General features: G+C 38.3%; 1 protein-coding gene across 4 annotated transcripts; it reads right to left on the minus strand.

Moving 5' to 3' along the window:
• Window positions 1–110: 110 nt before the first annotated feature.
• On the minus strand, window positions 111–19,137 carry triobpa (TRIO and F-actin binding protein a). 4 transcript variants are annotated; one of them, XM_077245789.1, is made up of 16 exons: window positions 18,683–19,137; window positions 16,136–16,419; window positions 12,638–14,114; window positions 11,804–11,969; window positions 10,501–10,578; window positions 9,703–9,735; window positions 9,333–9,401; window positions 9,033–9,122; window positions 8,837–8,946; window positions 7,341–7,785; window positions 6,037–6,253; window positions 4,880–4,979; window positions 3,125–3,284; window positions 2,316–2,429; window positions 650–736; window positions 111–506 (listed from the first exon to the last, which is right to left on the minus strand). In XM_077245789.1, the coding sequence occupies exons 2-16, from the start codon at window positions 16,272–16,274 to the stop codon at window positions 342–344; spliced, it is 3,450 nt and encodes a 1,149-aa protein (XP_077101904.1). In that variant the 5' UTR covers window positions 16,275–16,419; window positions 18,683–19,137; the 3' UTR covers window positions 111–341. The 4 variants fall into 4 exon arrangements, with proteins under 4 accessions (XP_077101904.1, XP_077101903.1, XP_077101905.1 ...); XM_077245788.1 differs by having other exon boundaries at window positions 9,703–9,759; XM_077245790.1 differs by lacking the exon at window positions 10,501–10,578 and having other exon boundaries at window positions 9,703–9,759.
• Window positions 19,138–19,724: the final 587 nt, after the last annotated feature.

Here is a 19,724-nt window from a genome sequence, read left to right on the forward strand (position 1 = left end):
TGTGTTTTTGTTATATATGTAATGTAATGTAAATGTGTGTGAGTGTGTGTGTGTGTGAGTGAGTGTTTTATTGGACTCAACATAAAGATTCATACATTTTCACACACTTAGAACGTCCAACAGAGGCATTTTTTTATTATGTTTAACTTAAAATACATCTTGCTTTAAGAATATAGAATATTTATTAATTTTTAGCACCATTGTAATTTCTATAGAATAAGATTTTTAAGTTAACCAAGAAAAGACATCCACATAACACAATATCCTGTATAAACGTGAGCGAATCCGAAGCATCCCAGTGTTACACTGCTGTTTCCATCTAATGATCTCCTGGTGTGTTCTCATTGGCCGGCTCTGCTGTTGCCGAGGAGACGGCCCTCCTCCAGCGCAGCATCAGTGAGTTTGAGGTGTTCTTTAAGTGCATTGATGTCTCTCTCACTGCGGCCTCTTAATTCAGTCAGCTCCACATACACCTCCTTATAGCGCTCACTCAGCGCTTCATTCTCCTGCAGCCACACACAACAATAATACTATCAACAATCAATAATTCATGGTCGAATCCATCAATCTAAACGTTACATAGTTCCATTTTTTCCCTGTAATAAGCATGAATAATGGATAGTATTTTGATTTAATGCTGAATTTGTACCTTAGTTAGAGTTTGGACTTCTTTCCTGAGACAGCTGATCTCTTTGTGAAGATAATCCACCTCACTTTCCTTCACTTTCAGCAACATCTACAGATGGACATGACAGAATGACTATATTAAACGTTTCTGAAACAATTCAATTCTGATACAAGTATTCATTCATTTTTTTACTTCATATTAATCAAGAATCTACATTTTGTTCTTGTAAAAATTAATTTGTCACACTATTAGAGCAACAACAAAAAAAAGGAAATGGAGACCAGTCACAGCATCTAAAATAAAATATTTCCCTTATATATATATATATGGAGCAATGTCAATACTATTTGTCAACAACACCCAAACCAGTTTTATCATTAATAATTTATAAGCAACCAACAGTAATTAAGGATTTATTATGGCAAAACATGGATCTGCAAAATAACAATTGGTTTATTTACTCGTATGATCAATAGATGGCAGCGTTTGCCCACAGATCACACACATCACATGCCCCGCCCCTGATGATGTCATCCGCCTCACGTGTCTCTAAACTCCGATACAAGCCAAACTACACACTATTTTTACAGTATGCACTATATTTTCTGAAACAAAGTAATGCAAAGTGGAGCGGAAATCACAGTTTATTAAATGTATTTCCCGAAATCTGACATATAATAAGGAGTCATGGTTTGGCTGATGGTTAGAGTGGTCAATTAGCACCTGCTGGTTGATGGCATAATTACACCATCTGGACCCTAAAATCACTTTCAATCTCACCCCTCAAACTTAAAAATGATGTTCTTCTACTGGATAGTGTGATGTTTGGAGAGTTTCTTTTGATTCCTAAACAACACAGAAAGTGCAGAGGACTTTTAATCAGGGTTATCTAAAGAGGAAATTGGGTCAAAGGTGACAGCCATGAGGAAAGAGGCCTTTTTTGGGTATTTATTTCCTCCTAAATAGATTATATAGTCATAAAATTTCACTTACAATCTGGGATTAATCAGTATTTTTTGGATTAATCATGTAGTGGATCATTTTTGGACATAAAATGGAGGATTACGGTATTTGGTGCGATCAATTCTTGTGTGTTTTTCCTCACCTATTTTTGCATCTTTTTGACGGAGAGTGATTTGACTTGTTTGTTATTGATTATTCTTTACGTACAGTATCAAATATATGACTAAACCAGAGTTGAGCATCTAACAACAGTCTTTTGAGTTTTAGTAACTTTTGATATATTCGCAAATTTCTTACAATAACATCAATTTATCAACTCTGCCTTATTTCATTACACTACGTTCAAAAGTTTGGGGTCGTTAAGCTTTTTAAAAAATGTTTCTGAAAGGGTCAAGGCTGCTTTCATGTGGTCAAAAACACCGTAAAAACAGTATTATATTGTAAAATTAGTTTTCTAATTCAAAATAACTGTTTTCTATGTGAATATAAGTTAAATTATAATTTATTCCTGTGATCAAAGCTGAATTTTCAGCATCATTACTCCAGTCTTCAGTGTCACATGATCCTTCAGAAATCACTCTAATATGACTCTAAACTTTTGAACAGGAGTGAATATTTACATGATTTACATGCTGATTTAATTTGCATTAATTAGAATATTCTAATATACTTCTCTCTGAATTAGCATGAATTCATAATCCACGGGTCGAAGTCAGAGCCTCACCTCTAATTCGGAGGTGCTCCTTTCGTAGCTGCCGAGGGGAACAACTCCCGACCTTTGACCTGTGATGAAGGATCGCATGAGACTCATCTCCTCCGTCAGACGCGCCTGCAGTTCCTGTGAGAACAGGAAGAGGAAATATGATTTTGACACATCCAAGCTAAAAACCACACTTGCTCATTCACACACTGACAATGACGTGACCATTTGTGTTTCATGCATGTGTATAAACGGCAATTATTCTGACTAGCGTAAGCAAACTAGTCCTGGATCTGTGAAGAAAACTCCCACCGACAGTCAGTCACGTCTCTTCTGAGAACAATGAAACAGGATGCTGTGTTGAGACATATCACACACGCTGAAATCAGCCGCTCTTTCCCTCTGAATAACTGATGTGTGTTGAAAATTTAAATTTTGTTGTTAGATTTCAATATATGACATGATGGATTGAGTCACAGGATGAAATGTGATGTCTAAATGATCGAGTTTATGAAATCAGCACACCTGAATGTCACCATAATTACTAGTGGGATATTTTCTTTAAGCTCCTACTTTTCGAGTAAGGAATGTAAAGAGATGTTAAAATATTACCTTAATATACAGAAAGAACTAGATTGTTTCAGCGTTTTAATCAGCCCAAGTGTGCATAATGACTGTACATTCAGTTAAAAAAACCTTCCTGTGTTTGTCAGAAAAGCATTTAATTGGCTTATCTGAAACTTGGGGACTCTTAGTTTCACATGGTGTATTGTGTATCTTCCAATGGCGACTGTAAAAATGCCTAAAACAGCCTCATCCCACTTCCGGTGTACCTGGTTCTCCTGGCGGAGCTGCTCCATGTCTCTCTCCTTCTGTCGGATCGCTCCGTCTCGCTCCTCGGTGCTGTTCTGGACGCGGTTGAGCTCCACACACTGCTGGGAGTAACGCTCGGACAGGCCGCCCAGCTCCCGCTGCAGAGAGAGCGACTCGTGGCTGGTGGACACACACACCCAGTCATCGATTAACTGATTCACTGCAGTGGACTGACTGATTGGATGAGTGATCAATCGATTTTTGTCAATCAAACACTTGCCACTTTTCAGAGTAAATTGTGTCCTGAGTCTCTGAGGCGCGAGAGAACAATCACGCCACAGATGAGAACTTGAGTACAGTATTAATTAATGACACAGGATTCCCTTGAGAATATCATCATGCCGGTCAAACATTTAACAAGATGTTGGGGTTTTCTAGCATGCAACACACTCTCAATTTTTTAGACCATTTCAAACTCTTTAAAGATGCCTGTGCTGAATCCAACACAGCAAACATCCAGTATTTCAATAAACTTCCATTTCAAACAAAGACTATTATTTGGGACAGGGTTAAATCAGATGGAGTCAGACAGGATTACTGAATATAAAGTGCTTGTGAACATGCATCAAATCTGACGGACGTCTTTTTTCTAACGCTGTGAGTGTAGTTGATAGGGGTTGAATGATTTTTATAAGTCAACATTTATTTGAAAAAAGTCGAGTCGACTTCAACTAGTCGCTGATGATGTCATTAATTAACAAATAAGCCTGAACCTCGAGCTGAGACTCGAACACGGGTCGCCTTGTGCACAGATATGACAGCGCTCCTACATAACAGCTTATTTTTATCCAAACCAATGTCGTTGAACCACTGTAGTCACATGGACTATTTAAACGATGTCTTTACTACCTTTCTGGGCCTTGAAAGTGGTAATATAATCGCTGCCTATGGAGGGACCAGGAACCTCTCGGATTTCATCAAAAATATCTTCATTTATGTTCTGAAGATGAACGAAGATCTAACGGGTTTGGAACGACACAAGGGTGAGTAATTAATGATAGAAATGTCATTTTTGGGTGAAGTAACCCTTTAACTTACGTGTACAATAAACTATTTAAAACATGCATTCACCCAATCAATTTTGAGCATCCAGATGGTATAATCAAACACATCTTGTGGAGTGCTCTCAGAGTACTATGCATTTATTTGTCATTTTAACTGTTGGATCGTAAAAGTAGACTTCAAAGATTTCTTATCTTGTTGCACCCACTATAGGCAATGATTAGCAACTAGTCGACTTCAAACTTAAAGCATCATGGCAGATTATTAAAGTCAACGAGACGACTTGTAGTTGGCGGGTGCCAGTGTTTCGTATGGCCTGCGTTCGACCAATCGGCGTATCCTTACGTCACTTATGGTTCCTGTAGTGCTGGGTTAGACACTGAATTAGGAGCTGATTTATTCCCTTCAAAAGGCTAAATTTTATAACTAAAATCGTTCCCAGTTCCTGCAGTCCAAACATGCCAAAAAGCAGGCACTTGCGTCAACAGTCAAAAGTATGAAAACATTCCTCCAGTGCAAAAGCCCCTTACTTTGCAAAGGATTATGTTGCTAAATAGGTGTAAAGTGGATTTTCAACATGTTTTCTGCTAAGTTCAGCATGCTTCGCGCCACAAAAATGTGCTTAGAGCAGTTTTGGTGGCGTTTCCTTGTGAGACTGTGTATGTTCTTCACTTTTGATTGAGTGTTAGGCTACGAATCATTTGTGGACGTACAGTTGTTGTTTGATGGAGGGGTCTGTTGGCTCTCCTCCTCCTCCAAGAACCTTCAGTCTCTCAATCTCCTCTTGGTGAGATTTCCTCAGAGCCTCCATAGCTGCATGAATAAAGATGAAAAGTATTAGTATTTGAAATGAACAAACTGAATTCTCACCCATCAAAATCACTCAATTTAAGCACTACATTTTTTTGGGATGGTCACCAGGACGCTACTGCTGAAAGTAGGCATGCACGATGTATCAGCCACCATATCGGTATCGGCCGATATATGTTAATTTTTAATGTTACTGTTATCGGCCCAATAAGAAAAAGTTGGAAAGAAAAGGCTGATATAATAAAGGCAATAAATAATGTATTATTTCCTTCCGCTGAGACACTTCAGATGCGCACTGTCCGCCATGATGGTTTTGAATTGCTTGAAATATGATTGGAAGCACTTCAAGAAAGGAAAATACATTTCAACGTGCATAGGCTACATAAAATCATAATGAGAATCATTATAAATGTGTGCTTGGTACATGGATTTTAATGGTGAGAATTTTGTTTTTGTAATCAGGCTCTCAAAAATTATATAAAAATTTGAATTCGTTTTATTGGCCAATGTATTGGTTATCGGCTTTCAAATATAAAGAATTAGCGTTTATCGGCATCGGCTAAAAATGTTCATATCGGTGCATCCCTAGTTGAAAGTTTGGGGTTTTTCAATCTTTTTGAAAGAAGTCTCTTCTGCTCACCAAGGTTGCATTTATTTGATCAAAAACACAGTAAGTAATATTGTGAAATATTATTACAATTTAAAATAACTGTTTTTATGTGAATATAAGTTAAAACATAATTTATTCCTGTGATCAAAGCTGAATTTTCAGCATCATTACTCCAGTCTTCAGTGTCACATGATCCTTCAGAAATCACTCTAATATGATGACTTGATGCTCAAGAAACATTTACTATTATTATCAATGCTGAAAACAGCATCATACTTTTGTGGAAACAGACATTTTATTCAGGATTTTTTGACGATTAGAAGGTTCAAAAGAACAGAATTTATTTGAAATAGAAATCTTTTGTAGCATTATAAATTATTTCGGAACAATTTGTCTGTGGGATTGTGCCACCCATAAGTGACCCAGTGGTGTTCTGTGGCCCATACTGACCTTGAACAGTATTTTTGGCTTCCTCTTGCAGCAGTCTCTGTTTGTCTCTCTCCATCTCTCTGCGTTCTCTCTCGTGCTCGTTGTGTATCTCGGTCATTCTCTCTCTGTGCTCTCTCTCCATCTCCTCCAGTCTCAGAGCGCAGGGTGCGTCAGGAGCGCAGAGACCCCCGACACGGACCTCGCGGAGAGCCTCGATCTGCTGCCTCAGAGACATCACCTGACCAAAGCAATGCATCCAGATCACACACATGATGCATACTAAACGTTGCTGGACTAACAAGTGGAAAGAGTACTAAAAATTGTACTGAAGTAAAAGTATTGCTACTTCAAAAATCATTTACTTGAGTACAAGAAGAAGCACTGGAAAATGAATTACACCACTACCATGATCTAGAATGTATTTTACATCTTTGTACCTACTTAGCGAGAAAATGTGTACTTCTGTTGTGGTCTACTCCACATGTCCCCTCTGTTAGTATGCGGATGAATCAAATTGCTATTTTCCCTCCTTTATTAAAACGAACTGTGAGAATGAGAATGAGAATGCATGTTGAAAGTCTTTATTTCTTGACTTTTTTTTTCTTTTTTGTTGCTATTAACCTTCACCCGATCCTTGAACTACCAGTTGATGGATGATTGTATATGCCGCCATGAAACACATGTACCACGGTTTTGATATTGTAAAACTATAAAGACAATTCTTAAAAAAAGATATAAAACAATAGATACTGGAAAACAATATGACTCAAGTAAGAGTAAATAAGTAGTTTTTAAAAACACTACTCAAGTTACTACATTACAAAGTACTTCTGTATATTTTTCTATTTTTATCCAAAATGAGGCGATGTTAGCAATATGGAGCGCTAAATGCACGTGTAATTGTTTCATTCCTACGGGAGGCCAGAGGCCTAGCGAAATTGAATACATTATTTTTTTATCCAACTCAAGTAAAAGTAAAAGTACCACAATTTAAATATACTCAAGAAAGTAGAACAAATTTAAAAATCTACTCAAGAACTGTAACGAAAGTTTTTTGTTACGGTTACACGTTATTTTAAGGCATCTGTGTTACAGTGTAATTCTATATTTAAGTACTGAGAAATAAAAATTAACTACATATACTTATGTTTTGGTTGAGGGTTAATTGCATGTAATTATGCATAATTTACTGTTATTACTATGGTAAGTATATGTAACATATGTAACAACGACACTGTAGAATAAAGTGTTACCTTAGTTACTTTCCACCTTTGAACGTTGATAGAATCCCATTACTACATCAACGATGACAGAAAAACACACACCTCTCGCTGAAGCACCTCATTTGTCGCTTGTGGGTTCTGGGAAACAACAGCTGACTTGTTCAATCCGATTGGAAGCTGCTCAAAGTCGGCCCACTTTCTCTCGATGTCCGGCACCGTCTGAGTTTTGGGAACCTGAGGCTTAGTCGGGATCACCGGAGTGGCACCTTTCTTCAACTCCACCTTTTCCCAGGGGTCCTCGCCCTCCCTGTCGGATATTCCCTCCTGAAACCACTTGGTTCGGTCCTCCAGACGTCTTTCTTGATCTCGGTCACGGCCCTCGCCCGCCTCCCTTCGATCGGTCAAAGGTGAGGATGTCATGTCGGTGTGATCTTGACATGGACCGGAGACATCTGACCCTGGGTCATGGGGTGCGGGAGAGGTTCGGGATGGTGCATTCTGGGAACTGGAGTTCTCTCTGTCGCTGATGTCACTGTTGTCTGGGTGTCTGAGAACAGAGAAAGAAATCAACTCCCTGATTACAAAAACTCAAGTCAAACCTCAAACCAGCTCCACTTGGACATCAATAATGGTTATTTCAGTTTTAAAAAGTCCAAAGAAAAATCTTTTAGATTACGTTAAAGTCCCCCTGTGGTGAAAATCAAGCTTTTAATGTTGTTTATGTGTCTGTGTGGTGTTTTTAATGTGCTTTAAGACAAATTATGTACTAATTCATAATTTGACACCATTGCTGAGTATTTTCTGCTTAAAACTGCAGTGAACCAAAGACAGTCTCAAAAACACGGTTTGAAATCGCTGGTGTTTCTGACGTCACAAACTACCTTGTAACTCGTCAACGAGTGGATCTCTGAACTGGTGTGAGTGAGTGGAGGCGGGGCTCGTTCGCATATTCTGCATTTACTAAATAAGGCAAAGGTGTAGAGTTACATTCAAGCTATTTTAAGGCATGACTCTTTTTTTCAAAGAAAAAACGTTTAAATATGTAAATTTGATGATTAAAGATGAGTTTTAAGGCTTAAAATGATTGACTACAGGGGCACTTTAATAGAGCAATGTTTTATTATGGATATTTGATATGTTTTGAATATCCAAATAAATTCTCTAAAATCACAAAAACATGAGCCTGAAATCAAATGAAAAAAAAAAACAGATATTGTATTGAGCACAAAGATTAAGTCTAAGATTTTGTTGTGTTATTATATTTCTTTTTTCATAGAGATTAAGAAATATTGAGCCAAATTTTACATTCTGACATTATTTTCATGACGATTGACTATAATTTCCCCGCCCCTCCCCTATTTTACTTTTAAGGCTGTTTGTAATTCTCATTATTCATTTTAAATGATGAAACTCATTAGATGCCCTGTCAATGATTTCTTTTATTTAGATTTGCTTTGCATATTTTAAGTCATCGTAGCAAATACCATTGTGTACTATAATATATGCTTAATTGTCATGAAAATTACACCCCTAAAAATTCGTGAAATGTATCCCTAATTGATTCTCCACATTTTTTATGCGCCTCAGTTTGATCATACTGGATGCTTTCAGCTGAATCCCTGAAGGAGATTCTCCTCCTCAGAGTGTCGATCCAGTTCCTCCTGATCCTGGAGGTCATCGCTGACAGGCTCACCAGTCCATCGCGCATCTGCAGACCAATCAGCGAGATTCGGGACACATTAGGATAATGTTTTTGTGTTTTGGCCTCTAAAAACGTTTGTGACAAGCTCTCACATGCAGCTGAAGTCCATAGTTTTTGTCGGCATCATATTCCTCCACTTGCAGACAGTGACGTAAATAAATCTCACCATCTGCCTCATCTCTCTACCAAAGTGAAAAACAAACAGAATTCAGGATAGTTATTATTATTATTATTATTATTAATTATCAGCCATGCCTATTTAGATTATGCTCTCAGATACTATTACATATAAAGTACTCTCAGTTGCATTTACACATTTTACCATGTTCATGTTTATTTTCTCAAGCGATATTTGTACAGTCTTTAGTTAATAATCAGTGACGGTCGCTCACCTCTTCAGCTTCAGAGTCTCTATAGTATCTCAGATCTGAATCAGTGATCACAAACCAGTGCTTCCTCCACTGCAGTTAAACAGAAGTATGTCAGACATCTATGTGCCTTAACACAAACAAAGCCGAATCTCTCTGAACCTTTCTCGATATTGAAAGTTTAGGTAAATATTAGAGAAGGTATATCTTAGGTTATTTTTAAAGGACAAATATCCTACATAGTCTCTTAATTAATACAAGTTCATAAAAATGCCATAAAACAATTAAAAATGAGAGGGAAATTATTAAGTGTTAAAATAGGAAGTCACATAGACAGATCGGTCATGCAACATCATTCAAAGGATCGAGTTCAAAGAAAGCCCTGTATCCTTACCTCTTCATCTTCATCCAGCAAATACATCCATCCCTTTTTACAGTTCAGAAGGTCAAGCTAATAGAAAACAGAACCAGTTGCGTTAAAACAAGTGAATGCATAAGCAATTCGATGTGTATAATCAACCCGACATCTACAGATACAGTATGAATCTTTCAGAGCAACAGGGTGACATTCCAGAACACAGCGATCCTGAGCACGAGACATTCCAGTCGCGCGCGCGAGGAAGGACGAGCGCGTGAATTAATCATTTACAAGTATTTCAACAATTACATACATTTTTAAAGACTTACCGACATGGGTATATCCGGTTGTTGGCATGAAATAGGGAAGAAACTGCTTTAGTTGCACAATTCTAGCCAGTACGTTGTGTCATCAAATTGCGTATTTTCACTTGTGAATTAGATAAATGCAAATTCGCGCTAGTTTCCGCACTTAAGTATGGCTTATTAAATAATCATAAATACAAACACGTTTAATGATCCCTGCGTGACTAGACAAGACAAGCATCTCTAACAGCTGGTCATGTGACCTCAAGCTTCCGCGAACTATGCAGCTCGCAGTTTGACATATTACCACGGAACTGTACACTACAGCTTCTCTCAGTATAATTTAAGCTTCAAATCCTCTCATAACTTCACTAAAACGTCTGTATCAAACGCTAAATTTAATGTTATTTCTGTCTAGTAGCTCAAAAGTGCGTTTTCGTCCGTCCTGCGAGCATGCACCTGCTTCTGGAATAGAAACTGAATACCTCAGTGTTGGTAAACGAGTGGCGGTGACTGCATGTGACTTTACCTGCATCTGAGGGGGCTGTTCTGGACCTTTGTGTCCTCCTTTTACCATCCTAATGTTCTCTGCTTTTTTACTGGACCTCTGAGAACATATTCAGAGAGATACTGACTCAGCAAAATTAAGCTATATTTATTTATTTTCTTAAGGAATCATTATAACTTGTGGGTGGTTGGCAGGACATTGCTATGTGTTTGAGACTTTGCGTAGGTGTTCTTGGTATTTTTTAGTGTGTTGCTATGCAGTTATTAGATTATGGGTGGTTGCTCGGTTCCCAGCAAGCAATTTTGTGTTTAAAAGACATCTAATAGCCGTCCAAACACACATCCCAGACGTCTAGGCTAAAACAAGGCAAAATTTGGGCTGTCAGTGAAAATGTAATAGACGTCTAAACCATAGCCCAAGAGTCATCAATTAAATAACAAAGAAATTAAATGAGTGAAGAAATGAAACCAAACACCTTGTAATCACTGTTTACTTTGCTTACATGAATATAACACATTTCGTAAGTTATTTTGGCAAAAACGACATGTAACCAAATTCAAGGTTATTTTGGCTAGAAGTGGGTTATTAGCGGGACTATATTGGGGTCTATAGTTAACCTAGATGGTGAAATGACGCCTATTGCTTGCTGGGTTGTTACATACCGACCCACACCAAAATCTCTATAATATTCCACTCTAAAATATGTCTCAGATTTCAGTGTAAGTCTACTAGGATTTCTTAAGTATGATGCTGCAGATAATAAATAATACTACATTTATTTTATATAGCGCCTTCCTTTTTCTTATAAACAGAAAAATCAAGGTCGCTTTACAATAAAGTACAAATAAACATGACATAGAAACGGTACAAAACAAAGTGAGATGGATAACATAATAGATAGAGGTACATATACTTAAAAATCAGATCATAGAGTCAGGGGTCAGGGAAACAGGTAGCAAAAAGATATGTTTTAAGGTGGGTCTTGAAATCGTGTCATGATTAAAGGTCGCGGATGTGTTAGGGAATAGAATTCCAAAGAGTTGGGACAGCGGTACAAAACCCCTTCCACCAAACAATGAAGTTTGTCTATTAGGTGTGGATGAGATCAGAAATATAGTTGGGGGCAAGACCATGGAGTGCTTTGAATGTGATAAGGAGTATCTTGTATTGAATACGAAAGCGAACGGGTAGACAATGAAGTCTGCGTAAAATCGGAGTAATGTGGGAAGATTTCTTTGTGTATGTGAGGAAGATTCAGCAGAGTAGACAGTGAAATGAAAACAATGAGAAAAGGAAGTGTGTGAAACGTTGGGAACTCCAGCACCTGTGAATGGCCTGATGTAGTGCTGTTGGTCTTTGATGATGATCCTCCTATTTCGCTGTCTGGACGTCTCCGCTCTTTCTCTCTGCGGTCTCTTCCTCTTTCTCGTCCTCTGCCTCGCTCTTCTGAAACCTCATGCTCATCATCACCATATCTCCCATCCCCGTAGCTTTAGCCACAGAAAGAAGTAGCACATTTTACTGACAGGGTTTCCACTCTCTCTCTCTCTCTCTCTCTCTCTCTCTCTCTCTCATGTTCATGTTTTGTTCAATTTTTTATTTGGGCAAACTAAAATGGCAATTTGATTTTCACGTAAAGGAAAATTTAATGATGGTGGATTAACTGATGCGTTTGCAGTGTTAAAGGGGTTAATAAAATCCCCTATCAGTATAGTGTTTAGCTATTACAAGTTGGTTTATGACTTGGATGTCTTCAGATGTAAATGGGGCATAAACGAATGTATTTACTATGTTGACCCTGATGGGTGTCTTCAAAATTATGCATGAGTGAAGCTTGATTGTAAAGTTTGTATTTTTTTTAGTTTAAGTTTTTTTTTTTTGAAACAAGTGTTAGAAACAAGACTTGCTCCTTCTAGCTGCTTTTGTTAATGGTATTTCTTAATTTTATTTTGTAAATCTCTCTCTCTCTTCTCACTCTGTCTCTTACTCACTCGCTCATGCCCCTTTGCCACTGAAATGGTGCTGGTGCTTTCTCAGAACCAGTCTGTGTTTTCACTGGCTTGAGAGAGATATTAGGCATGATCTGCTCTGGCTTCGGCATCGGCACCATGTCAGAGGTAAAGCGGGATAGCTCTCCCTCTCTCTTTAAACCTCTGACCTGTGTTGGTTGTCTCTGCGTGGGCTTCTGCTCTGCGGTCTCCTCCTCACTACTATTGCTTCTTCTTCCTCAGGGTACAGCTTCGATCGGGGAATATCTGCTATGATCACATAGTCCTCAATGGTCATCTCTGGCACTGCTGGTTGGCTGGAAGACCTGGTGTTTTCGGAGAGAATTAGCGCCTCCAAGCCCCGCCTGATGTTGCTTCTGCTCCGATCAGTGACCGGCTTTTCCGTCTCTGCAATTAAGGCTTGGGATTTGGGCAAATCAGTGGTAGGAACTGGATTCCGACTCCGCCTTGATTGGGAGATATCTGGTGTTGATACAGGTGAAGTTGGGCTTAGAGGAGAGTGGGTGGAGCTTATAGGTGAGTGGGTGGGACTTGTGTGAGAGTGGGTGTGGCTTCGGCGGGAGTGGGTGGGGCTTCGGTGAGAGTGGGTGTGACTTCGACTGGAGTGGGTGGGGCTTAATGATTGACGCGAATCAGATCTGGACAGTTTTTCTGAGGTGTACACGCCATTCCTGCGATTTTTATTTTTTGAATTGCTTTTTAAAGTACCGTGTTCATCATAATCTCGATAAGGTGTTGAAGTACCAGTACTGTTAAAACCACTATTTCTGCTGTTGCGACTATTATAACCACCACTATTTCGACTTCGAGTTGCTTCGCGATTGCCTCCGGTTGGAGAGAAATCCCTGCTGTTGTTGCCAGTATTGCGACCACCACCCCTCTTTCGACTGCTGCGACCGCTGTGGTTGCATTCGTTATAATCGCCGTCGATTTCCATATCAGAATGTAAACTTTTTGACCAGCTGTTCCTTTCTTCAGAGGCGTCTGACTCTGCCGAACTCGCGATTGACTTGAGATTCTTATACAGCTTTTCAGAATCCAAGCTGTGCCCGTAAGAACTCTGGGAGGGGCTTCTTTTGTGGGCGGGGCTAAAAGAGTCTGCATATTTATTTGTACCTGAGTTTCGCGAGGGCGTCGTGGTGCGCGTGACTATCGAATCTCGTCTTCGTGACGGAGTGCATTTCCCAGAAGCCTGTTGAGAGGATGTGCGATGGCCCTGCGTTGTTGAACCTCGCCGATGGGACGAACTTCGCGATTCCCCCCGCCTTTGTGGCGAGACATTCGTAGATCTCGGGCTGCAGGAGCGAGGGCTTTCGCGAGATTGGCTGTCTCCACGTCTGAAATTTGAATAGGACATGTGTCGCTGGGGGGAGAGGCCGCTCATTGCCTCATCACTGAAATTGTCAGTGCGCCTCCTATAGGACGGGAGGCCCAGGTCACGGTTTCGGAAAGGGATGGCGGCTTTACGTTCTGGACTGTGATTGGCCGGAAGAGGGTGGCCTCTCTCGTAGTGACGCAAAGGAGACGGAGGACTGCCGTCTTCTTGTTCTCGGTCTCGTGAGAGGAAGCGATTGGCTCTCTTAAAAATGGCACGTCCACCACTTTGTTCTGTTTCTCTTCTAGTCTCTGTTTGAGGAAGACAAGGCATTGACACTTCACTGATGCACAAACATGTATAATTAATGTATAATAAATCCATGTATGATCATTTTTTTATAATTATTTATTAGGGGTGTAACGGTACACAAACAGACGGTCTGGTACGTACCTCGGTACTGAAGTCACGGTTCAGTACAGGATGGGGTAGAAAACTATTGCTTCTTTTTTCTTTTCTTTTTTTTATTAAACTGTTTTTTTTAACAAAGTGTGTATATATGTGTTTAAATAAAATCTATTGAAATAAAAAAATTCTTAAGGATAAAAAAATATGTTTTAGTTAATGCTGTAAACTACATGGGGAGCCCTTAATTGCACATTACTATTAAATTAAAGGTTACAAGTAACAACAGAGCCCAAATTATTAAATTCAGTTGCTATATATTTTTAGATATAATAATCATCACTCAAATAAATAAAAAAAACACATGTACTGTAAATTGCACATAAGGCAGGTTTTGCATTAACTTCTAAATCTAATTATAAAGTTAATTTTCTACTCCAATTAATTCAGTAAAACCATCAGGTTAAGTAAACATAATGAACAGGCTAATACAGTGCATATATGAAATGCTTCTCTTTAGAGTTAATTTCTCTAGTGAACTAACCTGCTGTCGACACTAAATGCAGTAAACTGAGGTAAACGTAATGCTACGTGAGATATTATTCTCAAGCTGTTTAATTTATATCTTTCTGCAGTTGAAACACTGGTTGAGAGATGTAAAAATATCATCATAGTCATTTTTTTCTTCTTCACTTTTTCACTGGTAGCAACAGCATTGCATTGCCGCACGCCCCCTTCTGGATTGGAGTTTGGATAGCCTGTCACTGAATGTATTCGTCGTGCGACTGCATGAACCAAACCGCGACGTCCACACCGTACGAATAAATGTACCGTTACAATCCTATTATTTATCGATTGTTGCATATACAAGACAAAATACTCTGTAATACTGCTGTAGTCCCGTTCACTAATAACGATAACTATTTTAGAGTCCACACCTACGCACAATATCGTTCTGTTTATTATAAGCATTATTATTTTTTGCCGCTTTATTTACTCAAGCTCTTTAAAGTTGGGTGGATTCTGTTTCGCTGTCAGTATTTTTCTGGAAAAAAATTGTTCTGAAAGTGATTCCAACAATATCGTTCCTTTGTGTCGTTATTGTTATAGTTGTGGTGTGCTTTAATTTTTAAAATGATTTCTTTATTGTATCATTATAGTCATTGTCCTTGGTTTGAACGGGCCTTTAAGCTGCATTCATTTTTGGAATTACGAGATTCCAAATTGTAAAAAGCGTCCTTATAGAACTGGTGATTTCAACTTCCCAGCAAACAAATTTAGGTTCTGGGAACGTTCTGGGAACGTTAGTTTTTGGTTCCCAGAACGTTCCTAGAACTTTCCCTTAACGTTAGGGGAACGTTCCCGGAACGTTTTCCTTACGTTATAAAAATGGAACCTAAAAATAACCTACATGGAACGTTCCTATAACGTTCTTGTTTGGTTCCCAAAAAAATAACCTCATGGGACCATTCGGGAACGTTAGGGGAACGTTCTGTGTTTGCTGGGTTGTAAACTCAGAATTTGTATTTGTACCACCTGACAGCTGGATTGCATACGAAAACACTCAAAATGGTTGCGTCTTCAGCAATAAAATGTTGTTAAGTTACTATTTTGTAATTTCTGCTTAGTAATTCCTGTAATTGACTATTGTTTATGTCTTAATACTTCAATAATAATTTTAAGATTAACAAAAGGCATACATTGCAATTTAGTGTAGCTAGCACAGCAATTAATACAATCTAATGTCCCACTAAATAAACTATACGTTTATTAATAATCCATTTGCATAACGACTGTTACTTGATGTTGTGGTTTTGTCTGTTGATCACTCAAATTACACAGATCCGAGGACGTGAAAAGCTACGAGTAGAACGTCAAGGGTTGTCCTTGTGTAATTACGGTAATTATGATACGGCGTAAATCTCACCTGTGTGGTTGCTGACACTTTCTCTTCTGCTCATGCTGATGCTTTCTCTCCTGCTGGTGTTGGCGCTTCCTCTCCTGCTCTGCGTTTCTATCACTGAGCGACTTTCTGAGCGCTGGAGAGCCGGTTCCAGTCGAGTCATGCTTTAGGTCTGACCCTGAGAACTTTAAGAGTTCTGAACTGAGAAACTTTGAAACTTTGAACTGAGAACTTCTTTTATGATCGCTCCTTCAGATTGGAGATAAGTTCTTCAGGTCCTCTCCTAGAGGTCACACTTTATTGTAAAGCTGTTAAATAAAGAAAATAAAGAAAAGAGAGATAAAACAAGAAAAGGAGAAAAAATTATGCATCTCATCTCATCCAAATCTAATGGTCCTTACAAGGTATCAAAAGCATACAAAATGTCATAATTCAACTAAGGCTTAATCCTGGCTTAATCTAAACCCTGTCTGTGAAACCAGGCCTAAACCTGAAAATTTTAAGGCAGAACGAACAGTTGCCTTTTTTAAGTTGAAACATTTTTTTTTAAGTGAACAAGAAAAAAATCTGCCAATGGGATAAGAAAAGGGATAACAAGTTTATTTTTCTCACCCCATTAAACATAAACTCACTTTTGATGCATTTTTCAAAACACTAGACATGATATTTTATGTCATTTTGCTTCTCATGCTAATATCTTCATTTAGAAATGTTTAAATATTTGTACTGGAAAACAAGAAAAGTAAAGTTCAAATTCTAAGAGAGAAAAACATTTTTGCAGTGCACATGGCAATTGCTTGGTTTTGTTTCATGTTATCTTTGCAATTATGTAGCAAATTTATACAGTGCTATTAATGGTAGCTAAACAATTTTGATTTAGTTTTGACACTTAATTACTGAACTTGTGGATGTCATAAAAATGTACTCTTTACTGCCTGTTCCTGGTTTGCAGTGTAGTTTATTAGTAGTAGATTAAAGCAGATGGTACATCACTCTCTAATGTGTCTTTGTCTTCATCAATTGTCTGAATTAGACACGGTCAAGTAACATATTGACGTATTTCAAATAGTGTTCAGCTCCACCTGCAGCTCGAGGAGAATGATGCTGATCTTAAGAAACAGATGTGTGTCAGGGCATGTGAATGCCGTTCTTCAATGTTTTCTTGATTCGAGGAAAGCTTGTAAAATGTTTAAACCAGAGATGCCTGAACCAGTTGGCCAGTGATGACCTTTGATTTGCCCTGCCATGCCATATCAACAAAGGGGGGAAATAGGGGATGAAAAAAAACCTGCTATTTAAGCATATCATCATTTCTAATTAATTTAAGTTTTACATTTTTTTTAACTTATTTTCTCATTGAAATCTAGAGATTATAAATAAAAATTTCTGAATGTAAATTGGAAAATAAAATAGTTGGATATAATGCAACATTAACCTTCGGTCCACAGTAGTTTCACTATCATTGACATACTATTATAGTTTATATATATATATGTGTGTGTGTGTGTGTGTGTGTGTGTGTGTGTGTACTCTTTTTTTTAAGTTTTAGTAATTTAGTTTATATATATATATATATATATGTGTGTGTGTGTGTGTGTGTGTGTACTCTTTTTTTTAAGTTTTAGTAATTTAGTTTATATATATATATATATATATATATATATATATGTTTTCATTTTTATTTAATTTTTAGTAAACTAATTAAAAATTAGATATTGCTTTGGCAACTAGCTGAAATAATCTTTATTTAATTACAGTTACTGTTTTTTATTCTTTTATTTTATGTAGGCCTATCAATTATTTTTATGATTTTAATTTTAACTAACTACAATCCTGCTTTGTAGTAAAAAGTTTGGGCATCTCCTGGTTTAAGCGAACTGAATTAAAAACGTTAGATCTTTGCTTTTCTGTTTTGCATCTAAAAATCTGTTCCGTAATTTTTTTTTATTGTGCACGAGGTTTGATGTCAGGAGAAAACTTTATTGCATTGTCCCTTTACTGATTTGTATGTAAACCATAAAATGCATTTATATGGATCTGATTTTCCTTCTGTTGTAGATCACTGGTGACTCTGACGGCCCTTCAAAACATCAATAAGAACAAATTCACATCACAGCAGCTGCTTGTTCACGACACATCACCTTAATCTCCCTGATTGGCAGATTGTGACGGAATCCAAACGTTGTTGAATAATTTACATCGCTAAGGTGAAGGTAGAGACTTTTAACTCCTAAATACAGCGATAAGTGCAATCTTAGCAGGATCTGTACCAGAAACAGGATATTTTAATGTAGCTTGTGGGTTAAACAAGTTCCTCGAGGCTTAAAGGTTAGATGAATGTTATGCCAGAGCTCAAGCAACTAATCAAGTGATGTTACTATGTAAAATTACTCAATTTAACCTCCACATGAAAAAGCAATTGTAGCTACACTACAGTATGAGGCGTGAGCTTACAGCACAGACATGTAAGGTTAGCAAGCACTTTTTAGTGTTAGCAGAAAGTAGCCAGCAAAGATAGAATAGCTAAGCATAAATCAACCCAAAAGCAAAGTCCACAAATAAAACACAAACCTTCTCAGCGCTCCCAAGACTTCACTAATGCCTTTGCCAGCGTCTTGTATCTCTCCTTCTTCTTCTCCCCATCTCTGTGGCGTTCTTCCTCTCGCTCTTTCCTCATTACTTTAGGACCGGCAGGTGTAACTCAAGCTAGACTCTGCCTCTCCTCATGACTATTTCATCACACCTGGTCTGTCCCTATTGCACCCGAGTCCTCTCCCTTGTTCTCCTGTTCCCAGTTCACATTTTCTTCTCGTCCTCTTATCTGTTCTTTAGTTATTTCCAGCTCTGTCCGAACCAGCTTCAGTTTCTTCCTTGGTCAGTTTTCCAACTTCAATTGCTGGTAATGGCGCATTAATAACTAGAGTCAGTGGAAGTGAACCGAGCCCTCACAGCTCAGTTGGACGTGACTGATGACTTTGTGATTTTGAGTACGCTGCTGTTTGGTGTTTTAGCGTCCATTTTGTGCCGGAATATAGTGTTACTGTATGTTCCCTGAGGACTCTACATGATCGGCTCATTAAAATGCAAGGGATCACAGAGCAAACCTCTTCTTCCCTTCTTCGTTTTCCATGAAGTCACATTGATGCCAGCTCAAGATCTGGTGCTAATTGAAGTGCAGAACGCTTACCCAGTTTGATTTTGGGTTGTTTGTGCAAAACTATTTTTCTTAAGATTGCTCTATGATTTTAATATGAAAGGCCATGCCCATATTCTTAAGGCACCAAATATTAAATAATTTAAGTTTAATTCGATTTTTACATCTTCTAAAAAATTTAAGTGTTTGCGAAACTCACTACAATGATGCTAGAATGTTCTAGTTGGTTGTCAGGGCGTTGCTATGACATTGGAACCCATGTTCTGAGTGGTTGCCAGAGTGTTTGTATAGGCTGCCATTCTGTTCCTATGAGGTTGCTACGGTGTTTTTAGTAGTTGTCAGGGCATTGCCATGTGATTGCTAGGGTGTTTTGAGTAGTTGCCAGGGTGTTGCTATCTGATTGCTGGGGTGTTTTGAGTAGTTGCCAGGGTGTTGCTATGTGATTTCTGGGGTGTTCTG

This window comes from Siphateles boraxobius, unplaced genomic scaffold (assembly GCF_051911475.1).
Source record: "Siphateles boraxobius isolate OS27281-9 unplaced genomic scaffold, OSU_SipBor_1 29, whole genome shotgun sequence".
Lineage (NCBI taxonomy): Eukaryota > Metazoa > Chordata > Actinopteri > Cypriniformes > Leuciscidae > Siphateles > Siphateles boraxobius.

Excerpts from the sequence above, each read along its gene's own strand:
- triobpa (XM_077245788.1), bottom strand. The coding sequence starts at position 16,274 with ATGACTCGACTGGAACCGGCTCTCCAGCGCTCAGAAAGTCGCTCAGTG. Across the intron at positions 9,123-9,332 it reads GAGACTCTGAAGCTGAAGAG|AGAGATGAGGCAGATGGTGA; the intron begins GTGAGCGACCGT and ends TCACTTTGGTAG. Across the intron at positions 507-649 it reads AAGTCCAAACTCTAACTAAG|GAGAATGAAGCGCTGAGTGA; the intron begins GTACAAATTCAG and ends GTGTGGCTGCAG.